Here is a 12,251-nt window from a genome sequence, read left to right on the forward strand (position 1 = left end):
GCAACAAAACCATAAAATCGTGGAACTGGAAGAGATCTTCTAGTACAGCAGGTACTTAACAAATGCTTGCTGAACTGGACTGAATTAACTAGGAAGAGGGCTGCCTGTATTACATTTGGGAAAATGCTCATTGCCTTCAATGAACCCAAGCTGCTCTGTATTGCAAAAAAACTTATCTTGCCAATATCAATGGTCTCACGGTGATTTTATGACCCAGAAAGAAAAGTATGTGGTAGCTGTGAGCAAGATGCAAAATATAAGCAATGAGGAATTCCAAAAGAAGAACCAAAATGAAAGATGCCATCAAGAAACTGTATGACAGAAAGAGAAGATAGGCTGGTCACATGGAGAGAGTAAAGTATGACAGGGAGAAGGCTGAAGTGCTCCACTGGCAGGAATCCAATGTTAGGAGAAAGTGAGGCACGCCTCCTGCACTGCTGGGTCAAAGGATGGACGTGTTGAGAATTTTCTGGACATGGACAAGAGGTACGCAGCCATGGATGGGCTATCTGCATCAAAGGAGAGAACTCTCTAATCAATGATTCTCACAGGTCCATAGGAGTAGTTTCTGTGACAATGAATTGTGGATCCCCATGCAACCAGAATAATTAGTGCAATAGAAAGTGGTATAACTGGTATAACACATGCTGCACTTAAGCAGACTTCAACATTATTACCAATGATGACTTGAGTACAAGAAGTGGTGAAAAACCACCAAAGATGTGTATGACTACAAAATCAAAGACATTTGGGTCTGGTCATGTAGTAGGAATAAAAGATAACAGCTTCCATTTACTCGGCCAGGAGGGGATAAGGTAGCAGACGGTGCTAAATTCAAAGCTTTTAGACCTCCTATAAACATTATCTTAACACTAAGTTAGTTCACATTCTAGTGGAGGAAATTGAATCGCAAGAATGTTGACATTTATGTTATGTGAATAAAACCAAAAAAACATAAAAAAGTTGAAAGAAAATAAAAAGTAGGACTCAAAGGCTCTCACTGTAGACACAAATAAGGAAGCTAATGGAACTAGTTCTACTAGGTATTCAAACACAATTAATAACATTTCATGGGATACTTGGCTTTCTCACACTTCAGTACTCATAAGGAACATAAACAAAAGGTCAACCATGAATCGAACTGCAGAAAATGAATCACAGATTCATAGAATCTCAGAGTTGGAAGGGACCTAAAAGGACATCTAATCCAGCCTAAACCTGAATCCCTCTACAACATACCCAACAAGTAGACACCCAGCCTCTATATGAAGACTTCCAATGAGGAGAGAAACCCATTACCTCCGGAGGCAGCCTGAAAGTAGAAAGAATACCATTTTTGGATAGCTCTAATTGTTAGGCAAATTTTCTTGAAATAAAAATAAATCTCCCTCTTTCCAACTTCCCACTTATTTCTGAGTATGTCTTCTTGGGACAAACAGAATAAATCTATTCCCACCTCCACGTAAGAATCCTGTACATACTTTTTATATAGCTGTCATAGGCCCTGGGGTTTTCTCTTTATTGGGCTAAACAACTCAAGCTCCTTCATCCAATTCTCACATGATATAAACTTGAAATGCTCTACCATCCTGGCTATACTACGTCAGATGTTATTCAGCTTATCCATGGGATGTTCAGAAGTGAACACAATACCGAAGACATGGTCTGACTAAGGCAGAGTACAAAAGGTTTTAGCCTTTCTTATGCCTAGAAACTATGCCTCTCTCAATGCAGGCTAGGACTCCATTAGCTTTTGTGGCTACCACATCACATCAATGACCTACATTACGCATTAAGTCCCTGAAAACCACTAGATCTAGTTCAAACAAATAATGTCTAACCATGCCTCATATCATCCTGTAATTATGAAGTTGATATTTCAACTCAAGTGTAAAACTTTATATTTATAATTTCAAATGAATTTCACTTTCTTAGATTCAGCTCAATGCTCTAACTTATCAAGATCAATTTGGATTTTAATTCTGTCAATCAGTGCTTTAGCTATCCTTCAGAGCTAGGAGTCATCTGCAAATTGGACAAGTATGCCCAAGTCATTGATAAAAATGTTAACACAGTCTGAATCATTCCATTGAAGACCTCTAGCCAAGATGATATTATACAACTCTGAGTCCAGCCATTTAACCAGTTCTGAATTCATCTAATTATATAACTGTCTAGCCACCATCTCTCCATGTTTTCTGCAAGAATATTATGACACATTTTATCATGTGCTTTGTTAAACATCTAGGTAAACTTCATATAATAATAACAACAAGAATGATAATAACTAGCATTTATGTAGTACCTTAAAGTTTGCAAAGCCCTTTACAAATATATAATTTGATGCTCACAACAACCCTAATAAGGCAGGTGCTATTATTACCTCCATTTTATAGATGGGGAAACTGAGCCTGAGAGGTTAAGTAATTTGTCCAGGTTGTGTCTGAGGCAAGATTTGAACTCAGGTCTTCCTGATTCCAAGTCCAGCCCTCTATCCAATATTCTCACCTAGGGACCTAGCACTGTTCTCTTCTACCAATTAAGTAATACTCATCAGAAAAGGAAAAATGATTAGCCTGGTATGACTTACTCTACATGAAGCTAGATGACTTTTTCTAGATGTTCATTAAACATCTCTTTAAAAAGGTGATCCGTTCCAAATTTTTTCCAAGAAACTGAAGACAGGCTCACCGGTTTATTAATTTACAGATCCTATTCACTTCCACTTTATTTGAAAATTGTACATTTTGCCCTTTTCCAGTCCTGTGGTGTCTCTACCTGTCCTTCATGTTTTTTGAAATATCACTGACAAGTGATCTCAACTACCAAGTTCTTCAGTACCCAAGGCTATTAACTCATCTGAGCCAGGTAACCTGAATTCACCCAAGACACTATGTGAGCCCTTGCAATATTCTTACTTATCCTGAACATCAAACCCACAGCTATGTTATGCCATTTCTACTGTAAAGACCATCCATTCTCCTTGGTAGAAAAAAGAGAAACAAATTCAGAACCAAGCAGCAACTGTACCCACTTCTCCTGTCAAATCATTATCACCTCTTGATGACAAAGATCCCCATATCAGTGAGCAAAGGCATATACAATGGAATCTGATGAAAAATGCACTGCAAAATGTGTTTTAGTATCAAGTGATGAAAGAAGCAAGAGATTTGTACCTCAGACAGAAAGAAGCCTCACATCTAGGCCATGAAAGTATTTTTCAATAAGAGAGCTAGAGAAGTAACAAGGATATGTTTCCTGTCTCTTTTCAAATACTGGACAAGACAGAGGAATATGAAGCAGGCAAGAATCCATGGTAAGAGTTTGAGTCATTCAATGGCCTTGCCACCATGATTCAAAAAGGATTAATTTTAATTCATGGAGCATTTATTAAATGGCTATTCCTTGAAAGGAATAAGCTTTGCAGAATCCTAGGCTTGGACGAAGTACTTGAAAATATTGTTTGTTTTAATATATTTGCAGTATTTTTTTCAAAACCAAGTCCTAAATGTGCAGCAGTAGCAATTATATTTCTGCAATAAACTTGGATCTAAGATTTTTAGCAATTTCTAAATTATTTTCATCTTTTCCTTTACTTTCTTCTGTAAGAAGAAATACAATTCAAGAAATACAGTCTCAAAAATTACAAAGAATGTCTGACAAAAGAGCACTATTTTATTCAAACATAGTGACTGATCCAGAAAATGACTTTAAAAAATCTTCATGGAGTTCTATAGCAGAACTCAAGATACCCTCCATCAAACATTCTTTAAACTTCTAGATTTTACTTGTATCTTGAAGAGCTTTTTAAATTTGTTAGGTTCTCAAAAAACCATTAACCTATACTGAATGAATGAATGATTTGTTAATTACTTATTATGTGCAAAGTACTGTGCTAAGGGGTGCTATGTGCTATGCTCTCCAGAAGCTCACACTCTAAATGGAGAGACCACACATACAGAAACTTCAGCTATATCAGATAGAAAAGTTCCATGGTACTCAGGGTACAGTCGTAAAGCAGATGATCTCCTTTGATGTTATTTTTGCTAATGGAAATAACATGCCTCATGCTTCTTCTTTAACGTTATTTCCACCAATAAAATTATAGCAGTTTCAGCATTTGACAATGTCAAGGACGTTGGTGGCAAAATTTTTATTTATCCACTTGCAATGAATTTTCACTGTTACTATTTTATTTTTCTTCTGGTCTTCACATTTCTAGAACTAGAGCTTCCATGGGGTTTTATAGGTTTCTGGAGCTGTAAGAATGATGATTGGGACCTTGAAGAATGGGTACAATTTAAATCTGAAGGAGAAAAGGCATTCTAGATGAGGAACTATATAGGAATGAATATCATACATTAAGTAGACACATCTCCTGACAAAAATGATAAAACGGGCAAAATGAATAGGTCCAGAAAACAAGTTTTAGAAGGGTCTCTCTTCTAAGAAAGATATAAAAACATCCCAAACAACTAGAGCCTTTACACTGGACTAATGAGGAAAAGGTCATACAGTGAAATATTAATAGAAATTAAGAGGAATACAATTACTACTTCTATGACTACAACTACAACTAGCTAGCAGTGATGTAATGCTTTATGGCTTGCTAAATTTTTTTTTACAAATATCTCATTTGATACTCACAACAATCCTGAGAGGAAAGTGCTGTTATTATCATCCTTAGTTTACAGGATGAGGAAACTGAGGCTGACAGACTCGCCTGGGGATCACACAGTTAATAGGTGTTCAAGACCGGCTTTGAACTCAGGCTTTCTTGATGCCACAGTCAGTTCTTTATTTACTAGATTAAGACATCTGAAACTTTTAAATGTATGAATCTGTACATGGTTTTAAACACAGACTACATGTTAAATTTAGCTTTCACAGTGTAGTCATCTTTTCTATTTTGTAGACTTCGGCAGAGGATAGAAAAGCATAGTAAACATGTGTCTCAGCAGTCCTTCTCACCTATTCAATGCTTGTTATATGCAATGACATTCTTAGAATACAGGATCACCTGGACTTCCTTTAATAACAAACCTTCTTAGCTCCTTCTTTTCCTTTCTTGCCCACTTAGCCCCAAAGCAATCTACTTTTCCCAAGAGAAAACCTCAATCCAGAAATAGTATTTCCAAACCTACTGTAAGATGGACAACTCTACCATGTACAAAGCTATCCCTCTCCCCATTTTCTAGTACAATCTGACTCTTCCCTTTCACACAGAGCTCCACTCCTAAGGTTTGATCATTCCTTTGGCCAAAAAGGTATTTTGCAGCTGTCTGTCACTCACACCCACCCTATCTCTGAGATATAATCTGCTGCATTAATACTCAGAATACCCATCTCCATAGCCCCGAAGAAATCTGTTTTATAGAACAATTCCTTTCCATCCAACATGATAACTGTTATGCTATGTTTTTTTGTGCAAATAGCCAAGGAACAAAGGATAGTTAATACTGAATACTGAAGTATGATGTACGGATCCACAAAACAGCAAATAATGGCAAACTACAGATGCAAAGAGAGAAATGAAGTAATTTTCCCAACTCTACTATTTACGTGTTTTTTCATCTGAAAATGAGCAAAATGAAACAGATAATCGCTAAAGTTTCTTCTGGTTCTAAGTGTATAATTATTCTATTCCTCTCTATTCCTCCTATGCTAAAGATTCCAGTGTCTATGATAATCTAGCAAGATATTTACATTCTGAGAAGCCAAAGGGGGAAATAATGGGCTGTTCTATAGAGATTTTATATACCCTCATTCCCATTAAAGTTAATTCAAGCCATAAAGTGAATATTATGTGTAAGGCAATAATGCCAGGTGCAAAGGATACAAAGATGAGAAGAATTCCAGACTCTACCCTTGAAGAGCTTACAATTTAGATGATAAAGGTATAAGAAATGTATACAAGTAAAAAAATGAATAAGATTAGAGGGAACAAATGAAACGGCAAGAGTGATTCTAAGATGAAGTGATGCTGGGTGAAGTGAGCAGAACCAGGAGAACATTGTACACAGTAACAGCAACACTGTGCAATGATCAACTTCGTGTTCTCTTCTCAACAATACAATGATCTAAGAGACAATTCCAAAAGACTCACTAAGAAAAATGCTATCCATATCCAGAGAAAGAACTATGGAGTCTGAATGCAGATCAAAGAATACTATTCTCTCTCTCGGGTTTCCCCTTTTGTTCTGATTCTTCTTTTACAACATGACTAACGTTGAAATATAGTGCTTTAAGGATATGTACACCCCTTTACCTCTTGTAAAGGGGAACGATGTAAAATAATACTGAGAAGGTGGCCAGTGTTATAGTAAAGATTTAGTAAAGGTATTAATCTCAAGATAAGAACTTTACATTTTATTGGGTAGCAACAGAAAGCTACTGGAGTTTGTTTGGGTTTTTTTTGAGTAGAAGAGGAACACAGAAGGCCTACTGATACAACAGTAAGACCATAGTGAGAAGTCAGAAAGAATAAACATTTTGGAGCATTCAGAGCTGTTTTGTGACTTCCTCCAACAGTGCAGTTAGATTCAATACAAACTGCAGAGAAGTCAGATGGCAGAGATTATTAGCACTAGCATAGTATGTCAAAGAGGCAAGAGATTCAAGAACAGATAATGAAGGACAACAGTGAAATAGCTATATAAAACTGTAAGGAGTTGGAAGTAAAATCAGGACAAGGTTTTGAACTGCCAACAGGGAGAAATTAAGGAACTAGAGGTTTTTGATGACAGCAAGGATGAGTTTCAAAAGAGGGTATAGTAAAAGTGGAAGGGGCAGGAGGTTGGGGTCAAAAGAGGGAAATCTCAAAGTTGATACTTTTGGAAACTGAACTGTTGAAAGATAATGAGGCTAACTTAAGAACACCTTTAACCTATATCAAAGGGGTAAGAAACTCAAGAGGAAAAGGTGTAAGAAGTATCAGTAATGTGGATACTTAATCTCTTAGGATAATTAAAGAGAAAGGGAGTAGAAAAGACCAAAACCCAAGTGCCAACATCACTGAATGAGATGGGAGAGTGTCTTGAAGATCAGTAAATAGTTAAGATAAGAATAGGAAGGAAGGTAATAGATTATCAATGACTACTCAAACTCAAAAGGGGTGAGACTCCTGAGTGAGGCTGGCAGACCAAGGTCTTAGAAGTTATAGTTGTGATTGAAGAATATGTTGACTACTCATCCTAATCCTGGGTTTAAGCATGGTCTATAAAAATTGCCTTTAAAAAAATGTGAATTCACAATTAACCTTAACTAGCTATATGCTACACCCACCTTTTAGGATTCTTGCTATGTGATCGGGACCTGGGAGAAAAAGAAAAAAGCTGTTTTTAGGCTACAGACCATAAATAAGAATAAACAGTAAAATATGACATTACAAATTAACAACTAATTTCTCACACCAAAAGAAACCCCAGGGTTCTGATCTGACACACACTGGAATTTCTATTACAAGCTCTATCACCCAGGGATATAAATGTTCTTCTGGAAGTCCATGAGATCACCTAAAGATCTAACTACCTTAAGATTGACTCACTCAGGTATTCTTCCTTCAAATTCCACTGACACACAGGAATAAAAAGGGGAATCCCATCTATTTCCTTCATCTTCCTTTGAATTACAGTGAATTTGAGTTAAAATCTATTTTAACAGCATGCTTATGAAGTTATTTTTAATAAAAGCCAGAGAAAATTTAAGAGTCCCAAATTTGAGTCCAAAAGAGACTCCCATAAAGCAAAAAAAATTCTATCAATCAGTCCAAATTTATTGGCCCTTATAAAAATTATAGGGATGTAACCAGCCACTGTCCAAAAAAAAAAAAAAGATGCTCACTTTGCTCATTATTTCTTCATCTCAAAAGATATTAAATTTTTAAGAAGCTAAATGACCAACTAATTATATACTTGCATTAAAAAATGATTGAGCACAATACATGGCATATTTAAAGAAGTAAAATACCCTCTAGTGGATCTACAGAAACAATACTTCTTGATACCTTCATAACTTTTTTGATTTTTTTTAAAAAGACTGAGTATTACTCTATCTTACCATGAATGGAAATGCAGAGACTAGTCACAGGCCCAGTCTCAATCCTGACAGGCTATGAATAGGAACTTTGACCTGCTTCATTTCTGACTTGGGCTGGTTCCCTCCTCCTGAGGCAACCCGGTGGCCTCTAACTCCCACATCAATGCTCACCATATTAATGCTGAACTTAACTTGGACAACAAATCAGCTCAACCCACAGGAGGTCAGAACTCCCAAGCTCAAAAGATATACTAGTGCCAGACTCCCAAATAGTTGGCATTAGGAGTTCACTATCACACCCAACTCACATGCTTTACAGAAACAAAAAACTTGAAGTTAGTAACAATCAAATTAAAATATTTAGCAGGATCTATACCTTCTCAACTTCTCCCTTTCTTCTCTCTCTCTTTCTTCTCTGCGCTTCAGGCGTTCTTGATTTCTTTTTTCTTGCTTCTCAGCTACAACTCTCTAGAAAAATAAATACTTGTTTAAGCAATGATGATTATAAACCAATTTTAGTTCGATGCATTTTTTCCAAAATAAATTTTTTTGCTGTCTTTTTTGTTTTTACTTCACCAGCATTTCTTATTCTATCTCTTCCTCCACCCCCTCCCAGAGAACTTATCCCTTACAAGAATCAAAGAAGATGTGATTTAGCAAAACTAACCAATACATTGAAAAAGTTTGACATCATATACAAGAGTGTATTCTTAACCTGCTCCACTGAATCATCTATTTTATCTTTTATTTCCAATGTGAAGCAAATCCTGTAAAAATGAATTCCAACACTATCCAAATACTTTACATTAGAATTTGGTTGTAAAAATATTGTTTTACATTTTTTGGACATGGCCAATGTGAGAATTTGTAATGCTTGACTGGAGATTTGTTAACAAGAGTTGTGTTTTTCTCCTTGTATTTTGGAAGGGGTAGGAGAAAGAGATGGAAAGGAGGAAAAATATAAATGCTTGATGAATGAAACAAAATTTAATTAAAAAAATAATATTCTTTTAAATAAATATGACATAACAACAATAGCTAAAATTTATACATTACTTTAAAGTTTGCAAATTACTTATCGTATTTTATCCTTACAACAACCCTGGGAAGTGGTGCTATTATTATCCCTCTTTTATAGATGGAGGAAATGAGGTTGACAAAGGTTAAGTGATTTGCCCAGGGTTATACAGCTAGTTAGTGTCTGAGGTGGGATTTGAACTCAGGTTTCCTAACTCCAACACTATTCACTACACCACCTAACTACCTCTCTATATATCATCTACTGAAGATTAGAAAAGAAATCTTTTTCACAGAATCACTCAGAATTAAAAGAGTCATTAAGAGGCCACCCACACTAAGCTCCCATTGAATGGAAAAGTGCCTTCTGTAATTCACATGCTGACTACATATAAGGCCAGTATTAGGCACTGGGCATACAGAGATATAACACAAGTCCTACTCTCAAGGAGTTTACAATCTAACCCTGAGGAAAACACTCTGAAGCAATTAACTATAAAACCAAGTAGAACTATGGTACAAGGACAGTGCTATGAGAATCATGAACCTTATGAAAATAAAAACTTCTTTCTAAAACTCCTACTTTCCCTGGCTTTCTTCAAGTCCTAGTTAAAATCCTACCTTATATAGGAAGTCTTTACTGATTGCCTTTAATTCAAGTGCCTTTCTCCTCTGTTGATTATCTCTAATTTATCCTGTATATAGCTTGTCTGCACAAAGTTTTTTTTCCTTTCCATTTTGTCTTCCACATTAAACTGTGAGAACCTTGAAAGCTGGGACTGTCTTCTGTCTTTCTTTGTATCCCCAGTGTTTAACACAATTCCTGGCACACAGTAGGCACTTAATATATGTTTACTGACTGGCATTCTATTGATTCAGAGACTTTAGAAGAAAAAAGAAAAACTGTATGTAAAGACTGTTATAACCAAAGTACCTTTAGCTCTTCAAGTTTCTCTCTTATTTCAATAAATCCCAGGTGTAGTTTCCCCCCAAAATGATCAGCTAGTCGCCTGTCATTGTCATGAAGACCCAAATAAGCAGAGCATACTTCACAGACCCGAAGTTTCTGTTGTTGGAAGCTGGAGGCTGGCATGGAATTCCGGTAGACTTCCTGAATGATGAAAATAATGAGCAGTCATGTAAATATCAATACAAAACAAGAAATGAAAAAATTAAATGTAACACTTTTTTAGATGTCTTAGAAATTAACCATGTTTAAGCTTGAATTGTTTACATTCCTGCATGGAAAGATGATATTTGTAACTCATGAGATCTTTGTCAGTATTAGGGTAGTGGGAGGGAAAAAATTATATGTATATAGATAGATGGCACAGGGTGAGTTGAAGATAAAGGGGTGATATCTGGAGAATAAAATTAAGGGATGAGAGAGGATTATACTGCGAGAAGGAGAAAGGGAGAGGTAGAATGGGGTAAATTATCTCACATAAAACAGACAAGAAAAGGCTTTTACAGTGGAGGGGAAAAGGGAGAAAGTGACAGGGAATGAGTGAATCTTATTCTCATCGGATTTGGCTTAAGGAGAGAATAACATACATACTCAATTTGGTATGGAAATCTATCTAATTCTACAGGAAAACAGAGGGGGAAGGAGACAAGAGAGCAGGGGAATGACAGAGGGAAGAGCAGACTGGAGGAAGGGGTAATCAGAAGCAAACATTTCTGAGGAGGGACAAGGTCAAATGAGAGAATAGAATACATGGGGGGGCGGGATAGGATGAAGGGAAATATACTTAGTTTTTCACACTATGACTACTATAGAGGTGTTTTGCATGACTATACATATATAACCTGTATTGAGCTGCTTGCCTTTTCAAGGAGGGTGGGTGGGAAGCGAGGAAGAGAGAGAATTTGGAACCCAAAGTTTTAAAAACACATGTTAAAAAAATTGTTTTCAATACAACTGGAAAATAAGAAATACAGGAAATGGGGTATAGAAATCTATCCTGCCCTACAGGAAAATAGAAGGGGAAGGAGGGGAGAAATAAAAAGGAGGGCAGATTAGGGGAAAGGGTATTCAGAACGCATGCCATCTTGGGGTGGGGGTGAGGGGATGAGATGGGGAGATAATCTGAAACTCAAAATCTTGTGGAAGTGAATGTTGAACACTAAAAGAAATTTTTTAAAAAAGAAATTAACCATGTTGACACCCATTATTGTCAAGCAAAAATATTTTCACAAATAACATAACAAAAACGATCATTTGTCTTGAAAACATTTTGCCTCTTTGCAATACATACCTTCTTAATTTTGAGGAAATCTAAAATATCTCATATATCTTTCCCCACTTCCATGAAATGGTATTGTTAAAATGGACAAGGGAATAATAGTACTTAACATTTACATTCAAGAGAAATGAAGATAATAAAATTTAAAGGACCTGCTTAATGAAAATCTGGGTAATGTTAAGTTTTTGTGGGTGGGTGAAAATTAAAGCACTGCCTTTGGGGCTTGCATTTACGTGAAAAATGAGAACAGCAAAGATCTTTAACATCTCTTCCCGCTTTGGGAATTAGTTAAGTTCAATCAAGAACTTTAAGTTCTTGTAATTTCTGGTAAGAAAACCAGTTGCTAGTGATTCCTTAGAGATTGGAGGGAGATTGGAGTACATGACCTCTAAAGTCTATTCTTAAACTAAGATTCTATGACTCTAATTAGACTGGGGTTCTTAAAATGGGATCTGTGAATTAGTTTTTTTAAAAATAATACTTTATTTTTTCCCTCAGTTATATGTAAAAATCAATTTTTAAACAAAGTTTTGAGTTCCAAATTTTATTGCTCCCCTCCCCCTTCCCTGAGACAGGTAAGCAATCTAACATAGGTTATACATGAGAAATCACGTAAAATATAGCTCCATATTAGTCATTTTATGGAAGAAAACTGAAACTAAAAAAAGAAAGAGAGAGAAAAACAAAGAAAAAAGTTTCAGTCTGTATTCAGACACTATCGGTTCTTTCTCTAAGTCTTTTGGGATTATCCTGGATCTTTGTATTGCTGAGAATAGCAAAGTCATTCATAATTATTCATTGTAAATATTGCTGTTACCATATACAATGTTCTCCTGGTTCTACTCACTTCATGCTGCATGTGAATTAGCTTTTTAAAATATTTTCATAACACTATTTTAACAAAGTTGATTTCCTTTCTAATCACATGCATTTTACTTTATGCATTTAAAA

At 35.9% G+C, this 12,251-nt stretch overlaps 1 protein-coding gene across 3 annotated transcripts in view; it reads right to left on the reverse strand.

Moving 5' to 3' along the window:
- LUC7L2 (LUC7 like 2, pre-mRNA splicing factor) overlaps window positions 1-12,251 on the reverse strand; it is a 67,503-nt gene that overhangs the window by 9,804 nt on the left and 45,448 nt on the right. For all 3 annotated transcript variants that reach the window (XM_078153424.1, XM_020998103.2, XM_020998105.2), the window contains 3 exons: window positions 9,989-10,165; window positions 8,414-8,505; window positions 7,285-7,314 (listed from right to left, as the gene is read on the reverse strand). In XM_078153424.1, the coding sequence (XP_078009550.1) occupies window positions 7,285-7,314; window positions 8,414-8,505; window positions 9,989-10,165 (299 nt within the window). The remainder of the gene's footprint in view (window positions 1-7,284; window positions 7,315-8,413; window positions 8,506-9,988; window positions 10,166-12,251) is intronic.

The sequence above is a fragment of the Phascolarctos cinereus genome, unplaced genomic scaffold (genome assembly GCF_003287225.1).
Source record: "Phascolarctos cinereus isolate Bilbo 61053 unplaced genomic scaffold, phaCin_HiC Scaffold_1;HRSCAF=81, whole genome shotgun sequence".
In the NCBI taxonomy this organism is placed as follows: domain Eukaryota; kingdom Metazoa; phylum Chordata; class Mammalia; order Diprotodontia; family Phascolarctidae; genus Phascolarctos; species Phascolarctos cinereus.